General features: G+C 35.3%; 1 protein-coding gene across 4 annotated transcripts in view; it reads left to right on the top strand.

The window, feature by feature from the left end:
* LOC128999556 (splicing factor U2AF 50 kDa subunit-like) overlaps positions 1 to 14,456 on the top strand; it is a 45,973-nt gene that overhangs the window by 20,300 nt on the left and 11,217 nt on the right. For 2 of the 4 annotated variants that reach the window (XM_054426126.1, XM_054426128.1), the window contains exons 2-6: positions 3,391 to 3,702; positions 8,321 to 8,469; positions 9,461 to 9,577; positions 11,333 to 11,471; positions 12,042 to 12,124. In XM_054426126.1, coding sequence (XP_054282101.1) covers positions 3,391 to 3,702; positions 8,321 to 8,469; positions 9,461 to 9,577; positions 11,333 to 11,471; positions 12,042 to 12,124 — 800 coding nt within the window. The remainder of the gene's footprint in view (positions 1 to 3,390; positions 3,703 to 8,320; positions 8,470 to 9,460; positions 9,578 to 11,332; positions 11,472 to 12,041; positions 12,125 to 14,456) is intronic. The other 2 variants (XM_054426127.1, XM_054426129.1) reach the window with 1 other exon arrangement.

Genomic DNA, 14,456 nt, shown 5'->3' with positions numbered 1-14,456 from the left:
GCCTATATGTTAATCGGAAATGTGAGCTATCATCATGCCAAATTTCAGCCCAATCCGACCAGTATTTTTTGCGTTCACTTGTCACAAACATACATCCATACATCCATACATCCATACATCTAAACTTTCTCATTTATAATATTAGTAGGATATATATAAAAGCCAAAGCCCTCACTGACTGACTGACTGACTAACTCACTCACTCACTAATTATCCCACTTCCCATTTACCTAGGAGGCTGAAATTTGGTACACTGATTCTTTAGACATTAAATAGGAAAACTAAGCTGTTTTTATTCTGATCGGACTCTCGGGCACCGCCCCAGTGGCTCTGGAGTTTCCCATGTTAACTGTAATTAATTCAAAATGCAAATTGAAGACAAATGATTAGAGATATTTAATGCTGTAACAAACTAACATTCACTACACATCAGAACAATAAAACTCACTAGTAAATATTATTTTCTCCATGACAACCAGAATCAATAAAAATCATCTAAAGATAAACAAGTAAAAATGTCCACAATATCAAACAGCTGATAACTAATTTATATCACAAGCACATTAACCTTAAGAGTACTCATATTTAAATGGAATTAATGAATCTTAACAGCTGTTTCAATTAAACAAGTTGGTTCTGTTCTATGATGTGCAATAGCATTAAAGTTACAAGGATTACCAACAGGGTGCAGCACAATTTTTTTTTTTTATGACATCAGCTAATTTGCAACCAAAAGGTGACTGAGCGTAGCGAACGAACTTCAACCTGGAGGCAAGTTAGCGTAGCGAACGAGCTAACCTGAAGGCAAGTGAGCGCAGCGAACGAGCTCCAACCTAAAGGTGAGTGAGCGTAGCGAACGTACTTCAACCAGGACGTGATTGAGCCATGCGAACGAGCTCACTTGTGAAGTTAAACGGGGCAAAGCCCGCGGGTACAGCTAGTAGATCATAAACATAAACAAATGAAGTAACTGAAAGAATCATATACTAATGAAATTACATTAACATATGGTTTGACAGCTACATTTAAGTAATGTAAAATAATGATTACATTCGGGCTAGTAACATCATTATTTTAAATTTATAATCCTTACGGTACCCTCTCTGTTCTAATATTCGTGCATTATTTAATATGTTTGAACCAGCTGTGTGGAATTGTGAAATCAAAATTCATTTGACAGTTAGTTCTGGTTGTTTACATTTTTAAATTATATAGGTTTGCTCTTGTTACCATGGATACCATCAATCAATATTTTAAAATCTCTCGCATCAAATTTTTTAAAGCCCACGGGGCAGAGCCCTAGGACAATAACGAAGAGGGAATAGTTGTATAATATGTATCCTCGCAGCTGTAGCTTCATTTGCGTGCAAAAATTTGAGCCCAGTCGGTTCAGTACTGGATAAACCTTTTTGAATTCGTCATATTATAAGTATATGGAAATTCATATATCTGTGTATCAATATCTACTTATCTCATTTCTGTTCAATGGAAGTTATACAATTTCAATGATACCGGTACTTAAATGGGAAGTCTTACAGCTGTTAGAACACTGTGCATACATTTTATCTTACGAGTAAATTTGCTACCAATTGATATAGTATGACAATTCTATTCTACTGCAGTACTTAGAATTTTACCACTACTCACATTAAACCTACCATATTTACTTTTGGGCTAGTGATTAATTTATTGTATTAATCATACAATATAGTGAATAGTGTAGTCATTTATTTATTTCGTTTCTATGACATAGCTCTATTTTGTAGAAATCAATTATGCAATCATAACAACAGAAATACTGCATCATTACATTTTACGGTGACATAGTATTTATTTTACATATAAAAATTTAAGCTAATGCAATAATTAGTTCAATTAGAATCATTGAATATTGAATAATTTAAACATTAATCGAAGACGAAGCGGTTGACAACTTTCAAACAGTTGACTAGGCCTAGTTGCCTTCAATAATTGCAATGCGAACTGTATGCACTGAGGTCGGCAAACAGTGTTCAAAGTGTGCAGGCACTTTGGACGTCGTGGCACTTGGACGTCGTGCAACAGTCAAATATTGATTGGACGTCGTGGCACTTGGACGTCGTGCAACTGGCAGAGGCTTTGGACGTGGTGCAAATGATACTTCTTTACAATTCTACAGTGCGCTGTTTCACGACGTCCAAGTGCCACGACGTCCAAAGCTTGTAGAAAGACTATATTTTTGGCAGTTACTGTACTTTTGGACGTCGTGCAACAACTCAAAAATTATGTTTTGGACGTCGTGGCACTGGAAAAATATTATTGGACGTCTTGGCACTTGGACGTCGTGCAACACTCCCCCAGATAGGAGGGAATGACGACAGAACAGTGGCTCCGTGCCATGACTACTTTCATGTAGTCCATTATCCTCTTGTCAAACAACGTCAGGGAACTGTGCCATGCAATTCATGCATGTTGAGTTTCCTTATTGTACAAATTATTTAATGAAAATTAGGAAGAACACGGTGATCTCAGCAATGTGGTAAAGTGTGAGAAATGTTTGCTCAGTTGCAAAACATTATTATTCCCGGTGCAACTGCGTTATGAGCATTCACCCGAAGAAACGGAAGCATTCTAGCCTATCTGATGAGGTATTTATTGATCATAGGCACTTTCATGCAGATTTCAAATTTTTATAGGCCTATATTATTTTTAGTTTTAACTTACTTACCTCCTGAGTCCTAAATCATCATAACTTTTAACACAAAAGAGTATTACTATCTGATTAAATTTATAAACTTTTTGGAGGTCTTGTCATTGACAGAAGGCCAAATGGCGTCACTTCACTGCGCTGCTGACTTAAATGAAAGTGAGGTGAAGAAGGTTTAAGAGATATGATAAGAAGATTAAAAATTAATAGCCCGTCAGTGAACAAAAAATTATATTAGGAACCTACTTTTCTAAAGTGAGCTATTACCGGTAGCTTTTCTGGTACGGTAGTCAATAATGTTTCCTTTAAAGAAAATGTTTGTGTCATTACAGGGATATAAATGGACCGGCTGACTAATTACACGTAGTCCTTATTTAGGCATGGGAGGATGGTAGAAGGCATCAAACATGTGGTACACTCACCTAAAAAAACAGTACACATCTGTTCTAGAACGCAAACTTAACCAAACATAATCTAACCAAATCCTATATATAAGATGGTAGCCTATAGGTTAAATATGATTACCCCCCATTTGTTTTAGTTGCACTACGCATTTTAACTAGTATTTTTCTATCTAAATTTAAGTAATTGTGTAAACATTAATTTACTTTGAGTCTCATGTGTCAGTAATCTAGAAATTTACCTTTTGAACATCTGGATATGGGCCCAAATGTTATGTGAACTAAGTTAAGTGGTTGTTACAGATCGTGACCATGAGTCCAAAGACAGAGAGAGGGAGAAGGACCGTGACAAGGATAAGGACAAGGACAGAGATAGAGATAGAGACCGCAGACATCGCTCAAGATCTCGTGATCGTAGGAAACGATCCAGAACTCGAAGTCCACGAGACAAACGGTCACGCTCTAGGAGCCGAGACAGACATCGCAAGCGCTCTAGGTCCACGTCGAGAGACAAGAAGCCACAAAAGTCTCGCAGGCGCAAGGCTTCGTTGTATTGGGATGTTCCTCCTCCTGGCTTCGAGCACATTTCACCACTTCAATACAAGGCCATGCAGGGTAGGTTGATTTTTCCACTACAGTATCTTGTAATGAGAATGAGGGACTTAAGAGTTTGTATTTATAGGGGTGTGCGATGCATCGAAAATGCATCGAAATTTCGATTCGATTCGATTCGATGCATCGAATCGCGATTCGATTCAGTGGTGGTCAAAAAACGATTCGATTCACGAGGGAGTCAGTATCCATATACGAAAAACGCCTGCAGAAAGTCAATGCAATACCCGCAATACAGGAGCGCGTTGCTGTTGCGTTTCCTTTACGAAGGCGTTGTTGTTTAATACATTCTTTGCATTAAATATAGCTTTAATTGTTTTATATTTTTTTGTTTTGACATTGCAAATGATTAGAGGTTTTGTTTTTTGTCTTGATGTAAGCAGTGTGTGAAATATTTTACTACTGTGAACCTAGCCAAAACAAGGTAGGTTACTCCAAAATCATGTTAAAAATAAGTCTGAAAAATTGTTACTTAATACTTAACTAGTAAGATCAATGTTATAGACTGATACATTTGGTATTTTTGTTAGGTGTCTGTCGGTCCCCGTCCCCGAATTTTTGTTGGGGCAAAAGAAAAAAAAGAATAATTTATTTCCAAAGAAACTCTCTTATATTATTATATCTATTACAGAGGAATTAAAATGTTCAAATGAGAATTAAAAATTAAGTTGGCTCACGACCTTTAAGAATAAAGACACAACAGAGCAATTGCCGCACTGCCACTAGCCAGAGCCAGGTCTAGTCGTCTACTGATAAGAGTAACAAGACAAAAGCCGTGATGCAACACTAACAGTGCAAAGAAAACAAAGTCAAAAGAATAGAAAGACTATTTATCCAGACATACTAGTATAATCATTTAATGTTCATTCAATACCTAATTAAAAATATATTTTAGTATTTTACATAATAAATTATAAACAAAAGAAATATCTGATATAGTGAACAGATCTGTATCTTGGTTAAATAGGGTTAAAAAAATATATTTCTAAGATCCAATACAATATTTACAACTCACAAATTACATTGAATTAATTTCTTTGAAAATAATCTCTAACAGTTTTGTGTTTTTGAATAAAGAAATATATTTCTTTGTCTCTACTTCCTTGTTTCATCACTTGCATTTTGTCAGCAATTGAAGCAACTGGGTAGCAACCGGGTGGTGTAAGAGGGGAGGGGGAGGGTCTATGACCTTGAATTCACACATCGTTGCCCGGGCCTGGCTGGTGAGACTGATTCATTGTTTTTGTTGACATACTACTACCCTTCCTTAAGAGAAAAAGGCCCTGCTGTTCCAAAAACATTGAGGGTAGTTTAAAAACATTGACCTGTGTTGCCAAGGGCACTAGAAGATAGCATTTAACTTTCTTGTCTCTTGATTTAATATTATTTTAATCTTCTATATATTATTTAAGAGTTACTTTTCGGGTACCTAATTAGTTGTGATATTGTTTAGCTTCATTTTATGGATTTTTAATTCTTTTCATTCATTAGCTATCAAAATCAGTTGTTTTAGGATTTTAATCTCTTGCAGTACCGGTAGGTCTATACTACTGTATGACATGATATGCATTTTTTAGTCCTTATTAATTATACCATAAACAATGTTTGTATGTTATTTACTGTTTTTGAGTTTTATAGGAAATTAGTTTACACAATATCTTTTCTTCAATGAGTTCTCCACTTGACATGTTGCTTCTAGCCTATTACTATTTTAGGCCCTATAAAAATAATGCCTATGTAAAGCTGTAGGCCTACTGATGCCAATAATAATTCTTTATTGTTGATGATGTAACAAATAATGTAAGTGTGAGGTTATTATATTAAGGAGGTTAGGAGGCAGGGAATGAATGATACATGTTGCATGGTGGAAACATATTATTTTTATTTTCTTCTTGCTTGCAGTCCTGAAGCCAGTCCACAGGCCCTAAACTTGTGATATGTAAATTTATTTCTTAATGGTCTTTTTATATTAAGTTCCATTCAAATTTGTTGTAATTTAGCTACCGGTACCTATTTAGTTATTTAAACAGTTATTAAAATGAGAATGAATGTCTTGATAAAAAAAATATTTTCTTCTTTCTTGCAGTTGAGCCAATTCCAAGTAAAAATTATGAAATAGGCAAGTAAAGCAGCTCACTGGTATTTCCAGCTGTTATTCTAATACATATGATTGAAAATAAATATTTTTTCACCTAAAATTCATATGTAAGTATGAATAGGCCTAATACCACATCAACAAAAATTTGTATTACACAAATGTGATAAATTTTAATTATTGTTAATCCACTCAATTGACAATTATGAATAAAAAAATACCGTATTGCTTCGAATCGAGTTGCATCGAATCGAATCGAAAATCTTTTGAATCGAATCGTTGCTTCGAATCGAAAATTTTTTGCTGCTTCGCACACCCCTAGATTTAAGTTATGTAATATATTTTACTATTAAATTGGTAGACCCAAAGACATAAAACATGGATAGGCTAAATGTTAATCTTTTATAAATACCTGGTAATTATAAAAAAACATGACGATCCAGCTTCCAGTTATAAACACATTTTAATTTTGTATTTTCCCTTTAAGGCTCCTTTTATGAACCAGCGGTCGTCACAGCTGCTGCATTTCTATAAGTACATTTGATTACAGCTGGTTCATATAGACAAGATGCCTACGTCAGTATGCAAAAGTCCATTGTAGTATTTACAATCTTCTATCAGAATAAAGCTTAGGGGCTATTATTATATTAATGTGTTAAAAAACATTATATTAGGTCTCGTTCTCATTTTCCTTGCAGGCCTAATGATTAAACAATAACATCCATTATGCATTTATGTGTAGCCTAAATGATGTGAGAATGATATAGCCTACTTTTGATAATGTTTTTGTTATAGCTTCGAAGCCTACTTTTGATATTTTCAAAGTTCTTTGTGCCTAATAGTGATCAAAAACGAATCTAAAATCTTCAAAACCACCAATACTTTGGAAAAGGTTTTAGTTATTGATGGGCTGATTCCAGAATCAGTCGATTCTGATACCGATTCCGATTCCAGAACTTTAGTTTCGGTTCTCGATTACATACTCAATCCTGATACCTGTTATAAATTCACTTAATAGCTCATATATGAGTGTTTATCGCTACCCTTATGAATAAAAGATCATGTTGTTTTATCTTTTTACAATAAGATAACTGCATTGCTATTGATTAAGGTACATACATTAAGTTAGCCTATAGGCCTAATGAAAATAAGATACTTCAAGACATACAAGTCATTTTAATACCATTTTTAACAAACTTGTTAAATTAATTTTATACAACAAACACCGGTTCCTCCTAATGAAGTCTGGTTCATGCCTTCAACATACTTCTCTGGCTCACCTACACATAGATCCAGAGCAGATTATTTTATTTTTTAGTCTACTTGTGTTAGGAAAATTAGTACAACTATGTTCACTTACATTTTAGATTACTATTTACTTGATATTCACATTTTGTTCATCAGGATCATCAATAAATTCCTCTCATTCTGAAGTAGGCCTATCCAGTTCTTCATAGTCTGGAACATATTCTTCCCCACCACTAGAAGTCTAACAATGATTCTACTGACTGATTTTGTCCTAGCCTATATCAAAGTCATCTTCAATATTGTCATCGTCAAAGTCACTTCAATTACTTAAAGAATCACGTAAAAGGTCTCTTATATCACCAAAACGGTGATCGCACGGCCACCTTTAACGAGATTGTCACCCATTTTTGAACAATTCACTATGAACATAGCAATCAACTCAACAACAAAACAATTTGCCATCCGCAACAGAAACTCACGAGCCACGACAGCTGTTTCAGAAACAACGAAGTATGTTTATAGTCAAGGCGGTTTTACACGGGTAGAGTTGTTGGTAGTTTGGAGTTTATAGTAGAGCTACTTTCTTGCCCACTCTACCGATTTTAAGCAAACGACTGTTCACACATAGTAGAGTGTTGATAATTTGTGAACTGTGTGTTCCTCCTCCTTTCCCAAAATGAGTGTTCCTCTTCTTTCTGCAACAATGTCACACTGTCATCCGTGGTTCTGATTTGGGGATTTACATTAGCTGACTTCAGAGTATTCCAAAATAATAAACTGATGATGTGCCATTAGTTACAACCTTCAATGTTAGTGAAATTAACCCCCTTTTTCAGAATCGGTATTGTATATAATGAAGCAAAGTATCGAGGATTGGGGACTGTTGGTATTGAAAATCGGAATCGGCCCATTCCAAGTTTTAGTTTGTGATTAAATGGGGAAGTTTTTAGACTCATAACCTAGAATTGATTCTATTAAGCATTGATCTCCTTTTCAAGTCATTATATCAGTGTCAAGAGTCCATTTTCTTTTAGTTTTGATTGAGATTGAATAATAAAGTACATTTTTGCAACGTCGACCAAGTTTTCCCTAGGCCTATAGGTTTTGAGATTTGAAATTTGAAATTTTAAAAACTAATAGTGTTTTACAAAAATATTTCACAAGGTATTGATTGTAAAAGTTGTACGCACCTTTATCACCTAATGTATATATGTTTTACTATTTGTACATTTTATGGGTTAAAAGCCCACTGTTGATATTGTTTATAAAAGGTAGTAGTATGCCCATTTCCTCCCTCAGCTGCCGGCCAGATCCCCGCCAACATCGTGGCTGATACCCCACAAGCCGCAGTGCCCGTGGTGGGCTCCACCATCACAAGACAGGCACGACGACTCTACGTTGGCAACATACCTTTTGGTGTCACTGAGGTAAGGCCTTTATTTGAACCTCATTGCTTGAAATATTTCCAAATAAAGGTTTCTATTCCTTTATTGCACACTTGCTTATCAAGTAAATATGGATATCGATTAATCATCAATTCTTTGTGATGCAAGGCAAGTTTGTAGGATGGTGTCTACTCTCCGGGAAAACCGGGAAACCTGGAATTTTGTCTTACCTTAAAATATCCTGAAAAACTGAAAACTCCAGGAATTAACCCAAACCTCCGGTAATCCGGAGCTCAGTCATCGGAAACGTTGGTTAACCGAAACACTACCGCTGATGTTGCTGTGATTGCAGGAAATGATTTACAGTGTTGCCGAAACCACAAGATATGCTCAGTGGTATGGCTTATCTTGAATATGTGTTGTATATGGCTGGGACACTCAATGATCGTCGCCAATAGCTTACAAACAAGGTTTCGACTCATTGCTTCAATGAGCTCATTGCTTGCGCTTCAATGGCGATTGTGTAAAGTGTAAAGAAAAAAATCACAACTGCAGTGGGTGATTGTAACAGAGGTTTACGGATGATGCTAAACTCGCTTTTCCAATGTGTCACTTTCTGTTTCTACTCACCGTGTAATGCAATCGCTGGATTATACAGCCAAATGGCCCATAGCCCATCTCTTGGGTACGTACGCTTACCTATTTATTCATCTAACAACCTTTTCGACGACGATCCTTGATACCATTACTTTTCCATAGAATACATGGCCTACCTACTTAAGAAATAAAATTACAAATGTCCCAAAACCCTACATTGTGTGATTTTTGTCACATTCAACTGACTACTATAAGATCCCCGTACGTAGAACGGGCACACAGCTAGTTACTTCCTACAACTCATCGAAAGAATAAATAGCTTTGTTGATGAGGTACTGCTTCAATTTAATTTTGATTTTTTTTTTGTTGACACCTCATCTGTTATGCTTTTTGGAATTTTTAGAAGGCACATAATATTGGCTCCTTTTGTTAACAGGATGAGATGATGGAGTTTTTCAACCAGCAGATGCATCTGTCTGGACTGGCACAAGCTGCTGGCAACCCTGTGTTGGCCTGTCAGATCAATCTGGACAAGAACTTTGCCTTCCTGGAGGTAGGGCTTGAGTTGACTTTAAACTTTTTAATCTGCGTGAAGTTAAATAAGCTACCATTATGTTCTATGACACAGTTTGTAAATATTGGTGTTTCTTAAACCTTTTTCCTAGCATTCAACTTTATGAAACAAATATATTTCGCGTTCCACTTAGACATGCAATAATAGGCCTATATCACATGTTAATTATTTATTTTTTTGCAAGCCTTAATAATTTATAATATTTAAGAATTATTTGTTATTTTCAATTTTGTATTATTACTTATATACATTACTTATGGGATATATATAGTTTTAGATTTTTCCACCATCAGTCTAAATTGTGCTTGTTTTACATCAGTCACTCAGTTTTTACTACTTTAAACCAGCATAGAATCTCATCTTCGTTTTTATGTTTAGTTGAATGTACAAGTTTCCGATGAATTAGTTCTGACACACTAGATTGAACATGCCTGTCATATATTTATTTATTTATTTATTTATTTATCGCCAACGGATTTCACCAATTTACAATAATGAAATACAATATAGTGAGTTACTCGTCATGACTAAATATACTAAAACAATGCAAAACTAATGAACAATACAATAAGGATACATGCAAAATCTAAGACAGTAAGAAAAAAACAAACAAAAACTTAAGACCTAGGAGTAACAAGACATAAATAATACAACACATAATTGAATAAATAGTACAAAAAGTCTAAGAAGTATGTACATAACAGAGACAAGTGAGACTAACCTAGGAAATATAACAATAAATATAATAATTTACATTTAAAATGATAAATATAATACTGTGGTAACAAGACAATACAATAAGAAAACAGTACATGTGATGGACTTATGATAGAGCTAGGAACGATGATAAATAAATAATACATTGAAATGGGATACCTAATAATACATAGACTAGACATTTAATACTGATAAGGTGTAATTTGTTAGAACTGTATGCTTGAAGGATGCAATAAACTCATTAAAGAAGTCTAGGTGAGATGCAGCATTGCTTCCAATCCTCAGGAGACGTGATAGTCCAGTATGGTAAGTGTAGTAGGTGGAGTGGAATTTTCTCCTGAAGATAGTTCTAGATCTTGTTCCTCTAGGCGTGACGAAATCAATGCAGCTCATCAGCTCGGAACAGTCGAGAAAACAATTCACAATCTTGTGCAGGGCAATGAGGTCGAAGTGATGACGTCTTTGGTTGAGGGGAGGTAAACCAAAGCGTTTTTCCAAATCATCAACAGGAGTGGCTCGGTTAGTGCAACCGAGTCTTGAGCCCAGTAGCCTCAGGAATCGATCTTGGATGTGCTGTAGTTGGTCTATGTGATTTCGGTGGTATGGGGTCCATATGATGCAAGCATATTCAAGTATGGGACGAACGAGTGACTTATACTACTGGTGTATGCTGGGGGGGGGGGGGGGGGGTGGAAGTCCAGACGGGGATTTTATGGGAAAATTTTACTACCAACCTACTACACAACAAAAAGCAAGTCACCCACTACACGTTAACGTGGAATTGGTCTGCCTTCGACCGACGCTAGAGCAAAAACGATGATATACGAAAGGTATTGCCGAGCGTATCCGATCGGTTACGGCAGCGTCTGAACAGCGCTCGGCCCCTATCCGATCTGTACGCCCGCAGTGAACGTGTTAACCAATCCTTTGGAACTGGTAGACTAGATTTAAATTAAAAATGCAAGTTTATCATACTAAATGTTGGCTGCTAAACATATTCCGTATTATCTTTTTCAGTTCCGTTCTATCGATGAGACAACTCAAGCCATGGCATTTGACGGTATCAACTTCAAGGGACAAAGCTTGAAGATAAGACGACCTCACGACTATCAGCCGACACCAGGAATATCAGACACCTCGGCCGTCAGTGTGCCAGGTTTGTGTTTTATTATTGGAGCACAGTTTGGAGCAATGCACAGACTGTATACATATTTCACCAGGCATATAAACTAAACCAAACACTGTAGGCTATTTACTATGTCAAAAGACAGTGAGTCTGCCTATTGTAAATCAGCTTGCCTTGGACCATCACAAAAATATTGAGAGTTTTGACACATTTCTTTTAAAAGCGTTTGATAATCTTTCATTGAAATCGCCACTGGTATAGACACTTGAAGATTTTAATTTTTAATTTAATTTTTAAATTTTCAATTTTAAGGCTTTCTTAAGTTTGTATAACTTTGTTGTATTTATCAAACCTGCTTTTTTAGCAGTCAATTTAATTTATAATTATTTGAAAATGGAAATGTATCTATATTACATACATTTTAAAAGTATTTAAAACTGCTAATAATCTCTATAAAAATAACACTTATTATTTTATATATATTGTTTTTTTTGTGGGGGGGATTTTGGTCTTCTAAAAAAGCACCTCTGAAATACACAATCAGCTGTTTAATTAATACAACAAAAATCATATGGTTTACTACACTGTATTCTGTTCCAGCTGGAGTCATCAGCACAGTGGTGCCAGATTCTCCTCACAAAATCTTTATTGGAGGTTTACCCAACTATCTCAACGAAGACCAGGTAAGTCGTCTCACCATTGCTGTTGTCTGTTTCTTCATTTAGCTCCGTCTAATGACCTCAGCTCTTTCAAATCTAATGCGCCTGTCATTACTAGGTTCTTTTTTTATCTTTTGCTAGTAGGATAATATTATCATATTTTTATGTTTACTAATACATATTTTCAGTTCTAAGAGTTAAAACATTTTTTTAAGGACTTTTGTTAGGATATCCACCAGGCTTGGTAATAATAGAAGGGAAAAAATTTTCATCTTAGCACAAGAAAAGAAAGCTCAACTCTATACATAGCTATCTTAGGTAAAAAGAAATAGGTGACTGCAGACCTATTGGTTCTAAATCACTAAATCAGCATTTTAAATAGTGCTGGCGGTACACCATTGTACCTGAACACACCTATGTTTTACCTGAAACCTTCCTTGGTTAAACATTCTGTAGTGATTTTTTGTTTATCTATACACAACACATAGCTAAAGAATAGCTAAATAAATAGCTTAAAGTGCCTGTGTATGATGTGCTAGGATAGATTCTTCCCCATTGAGGTAAGTGCTTCCCAACAAAAATTCCTAAACTCAAGACCCCAAGCCAGATATTATATATTCTGAACATTCTGGTAAATAAGAGGTCAAATCTATTAATCTGCAGACAATGATTACATGTTTAATACCTAGAAGTTATCGCATGTTCTAATTATCGGGTAAAACAAATATAATAATAATTAATGCATGAAAGAGCTGAGGGCATCAGGACGATGTAAGCAGGCAGTCGGAGTCCAAGATGTCTGGAACTTATCTTCAGCTCAGTATGGTCAATATCAACATACAAGCGAGGGGGCTCACTTAGATGTCTTGTTTGTTGTCACTCTAGCTCTGCAGCCATTCCTGATAGACGTGGCTTACATTTAACTAGGCTGTAGATTTTTATAGGTTGTTGTACTCGAATCCTCTTGATGGAGACAATTCTTTGGTTAGCTCTTTCAGGTCATAAACTGTTGTATCTGGTAAAGGATTTTGTATTTATCTTCTTTGTAGATTTTCCAGGTATGTCAGTTTCTCTTTTGCGACCATCCAATAGTTAGTATCCTACATATTTAAGAATTAGGTCGATTAAAAGGTTAGAATTTTTGTTCAGTTGTGTGTTGGGTAGTTCTTACAGGGAGCCCCTTGCGCTTACGTTTGGGCAGCATTTTATTGAATGTGGGAGAGTTTGGTATCAGTCGACAGTGGATTCCTTTTCAGCAATTAAGGTGGCCGGTCCCTCTCAAAGCAAAGTTTCATTGCAGATTGGTATTTCTAGGTACTTTTTTCAGTTTGGCACTTATGCTACTTCCCAAAGCATCAGCAGATTTATTGTAGAGATTTTTCTGAAACTTAAAGCATTTTTCAGCATCCCGTTTTTACAGCCAGTGAACTACAATCACTTAATGAGGCATGTATCTGCACTACAGCCTCCAGTCACCTTTTTGATGTTTTTTTTTCAGACTTTTTTTTCTCAGACCTCTATTATGTATTACAGATTGGCTTCAAAAACTTAACAGTCATACCACCAGTGTTTCTAGAAAGAGTCACACATTTTATTTCAGGAAATCTCCAATGCAAAAAGTTTCAGATTTTATTTCAGGCACGAATCGCCAACACAATGTTTCTTTACAGGAAACGGTTGTGAAAATACTTTTGTTTCTTTCAGGTCCACTGAAAATAAATTAATGACAATTTTCAGCTCTGCATCCAAGCCATATAGTTTTGAGTTATCATTCTGAAATAAAAAGTTAGATGTTTTTAGCCATGAATAGATCATTTTAATCATTTTTGTTTTTTTAAAAAAATGCAGGATGTTTACTGATCTTACAAAAAATACAAATATATATGACGAATAGGTTGTTATTATCCTATGTAATATAATATGAATAAGATTTTTACGTTCAATTTAGATCTTCTGGTACATTATTAAAGCACTCTTATTTATAGATTTCAAAACCATTTATGTTTTTATGATGACCAAAACTAATGGACCCCTTAAGGATTATCTTAACCATAAAGAGGATTAAGACGTTTTATCTTGTAAGTTCTCTTCTACATTTAATTTATGTTTTGATTATTGAATACTCTGTCGCCCTTTTTTGGTGACACATTGTCTTGTTTCTGAAAATTTAAATGAAACATGCCATTATTTTTGTTGTGTTGCCCAATTATCTAATAATATAACAGAACAGTGATTCAAAAATAAGAACTGGACCTGTGATATTGCACAGTCAAGCCAGTTTATTTGTAATAAAAGATGATCACTCTAAGGGTGTATTGTTTTTTTTTTAACTTCTGGCAATATTGAAACAGGCTTG

The sequence above is a fragment of the Macrosteles quadrilineatus genome, unplaced genomic scaffold (assembly GCF_028750875.1).
Source record: "Macrosteles quadrilineatus isolate MER2022 unplaced genomic scaffold, UCM_ALF_1.0 Scaffold_8__2_contigs__length_117827958, whole genome shotgun sequence".
Classification (NCBI taxonomy): domain Eukaryota; kingdom Metazoa; phylum Arthropoda; class Insecta; order Hemiptera; family Cicadellidae; genus Macrosteles; species Macrosteles quadrilineatus.
This window is presented reverse-complemented; position numbering and strand designations above follow the sequence as displayed.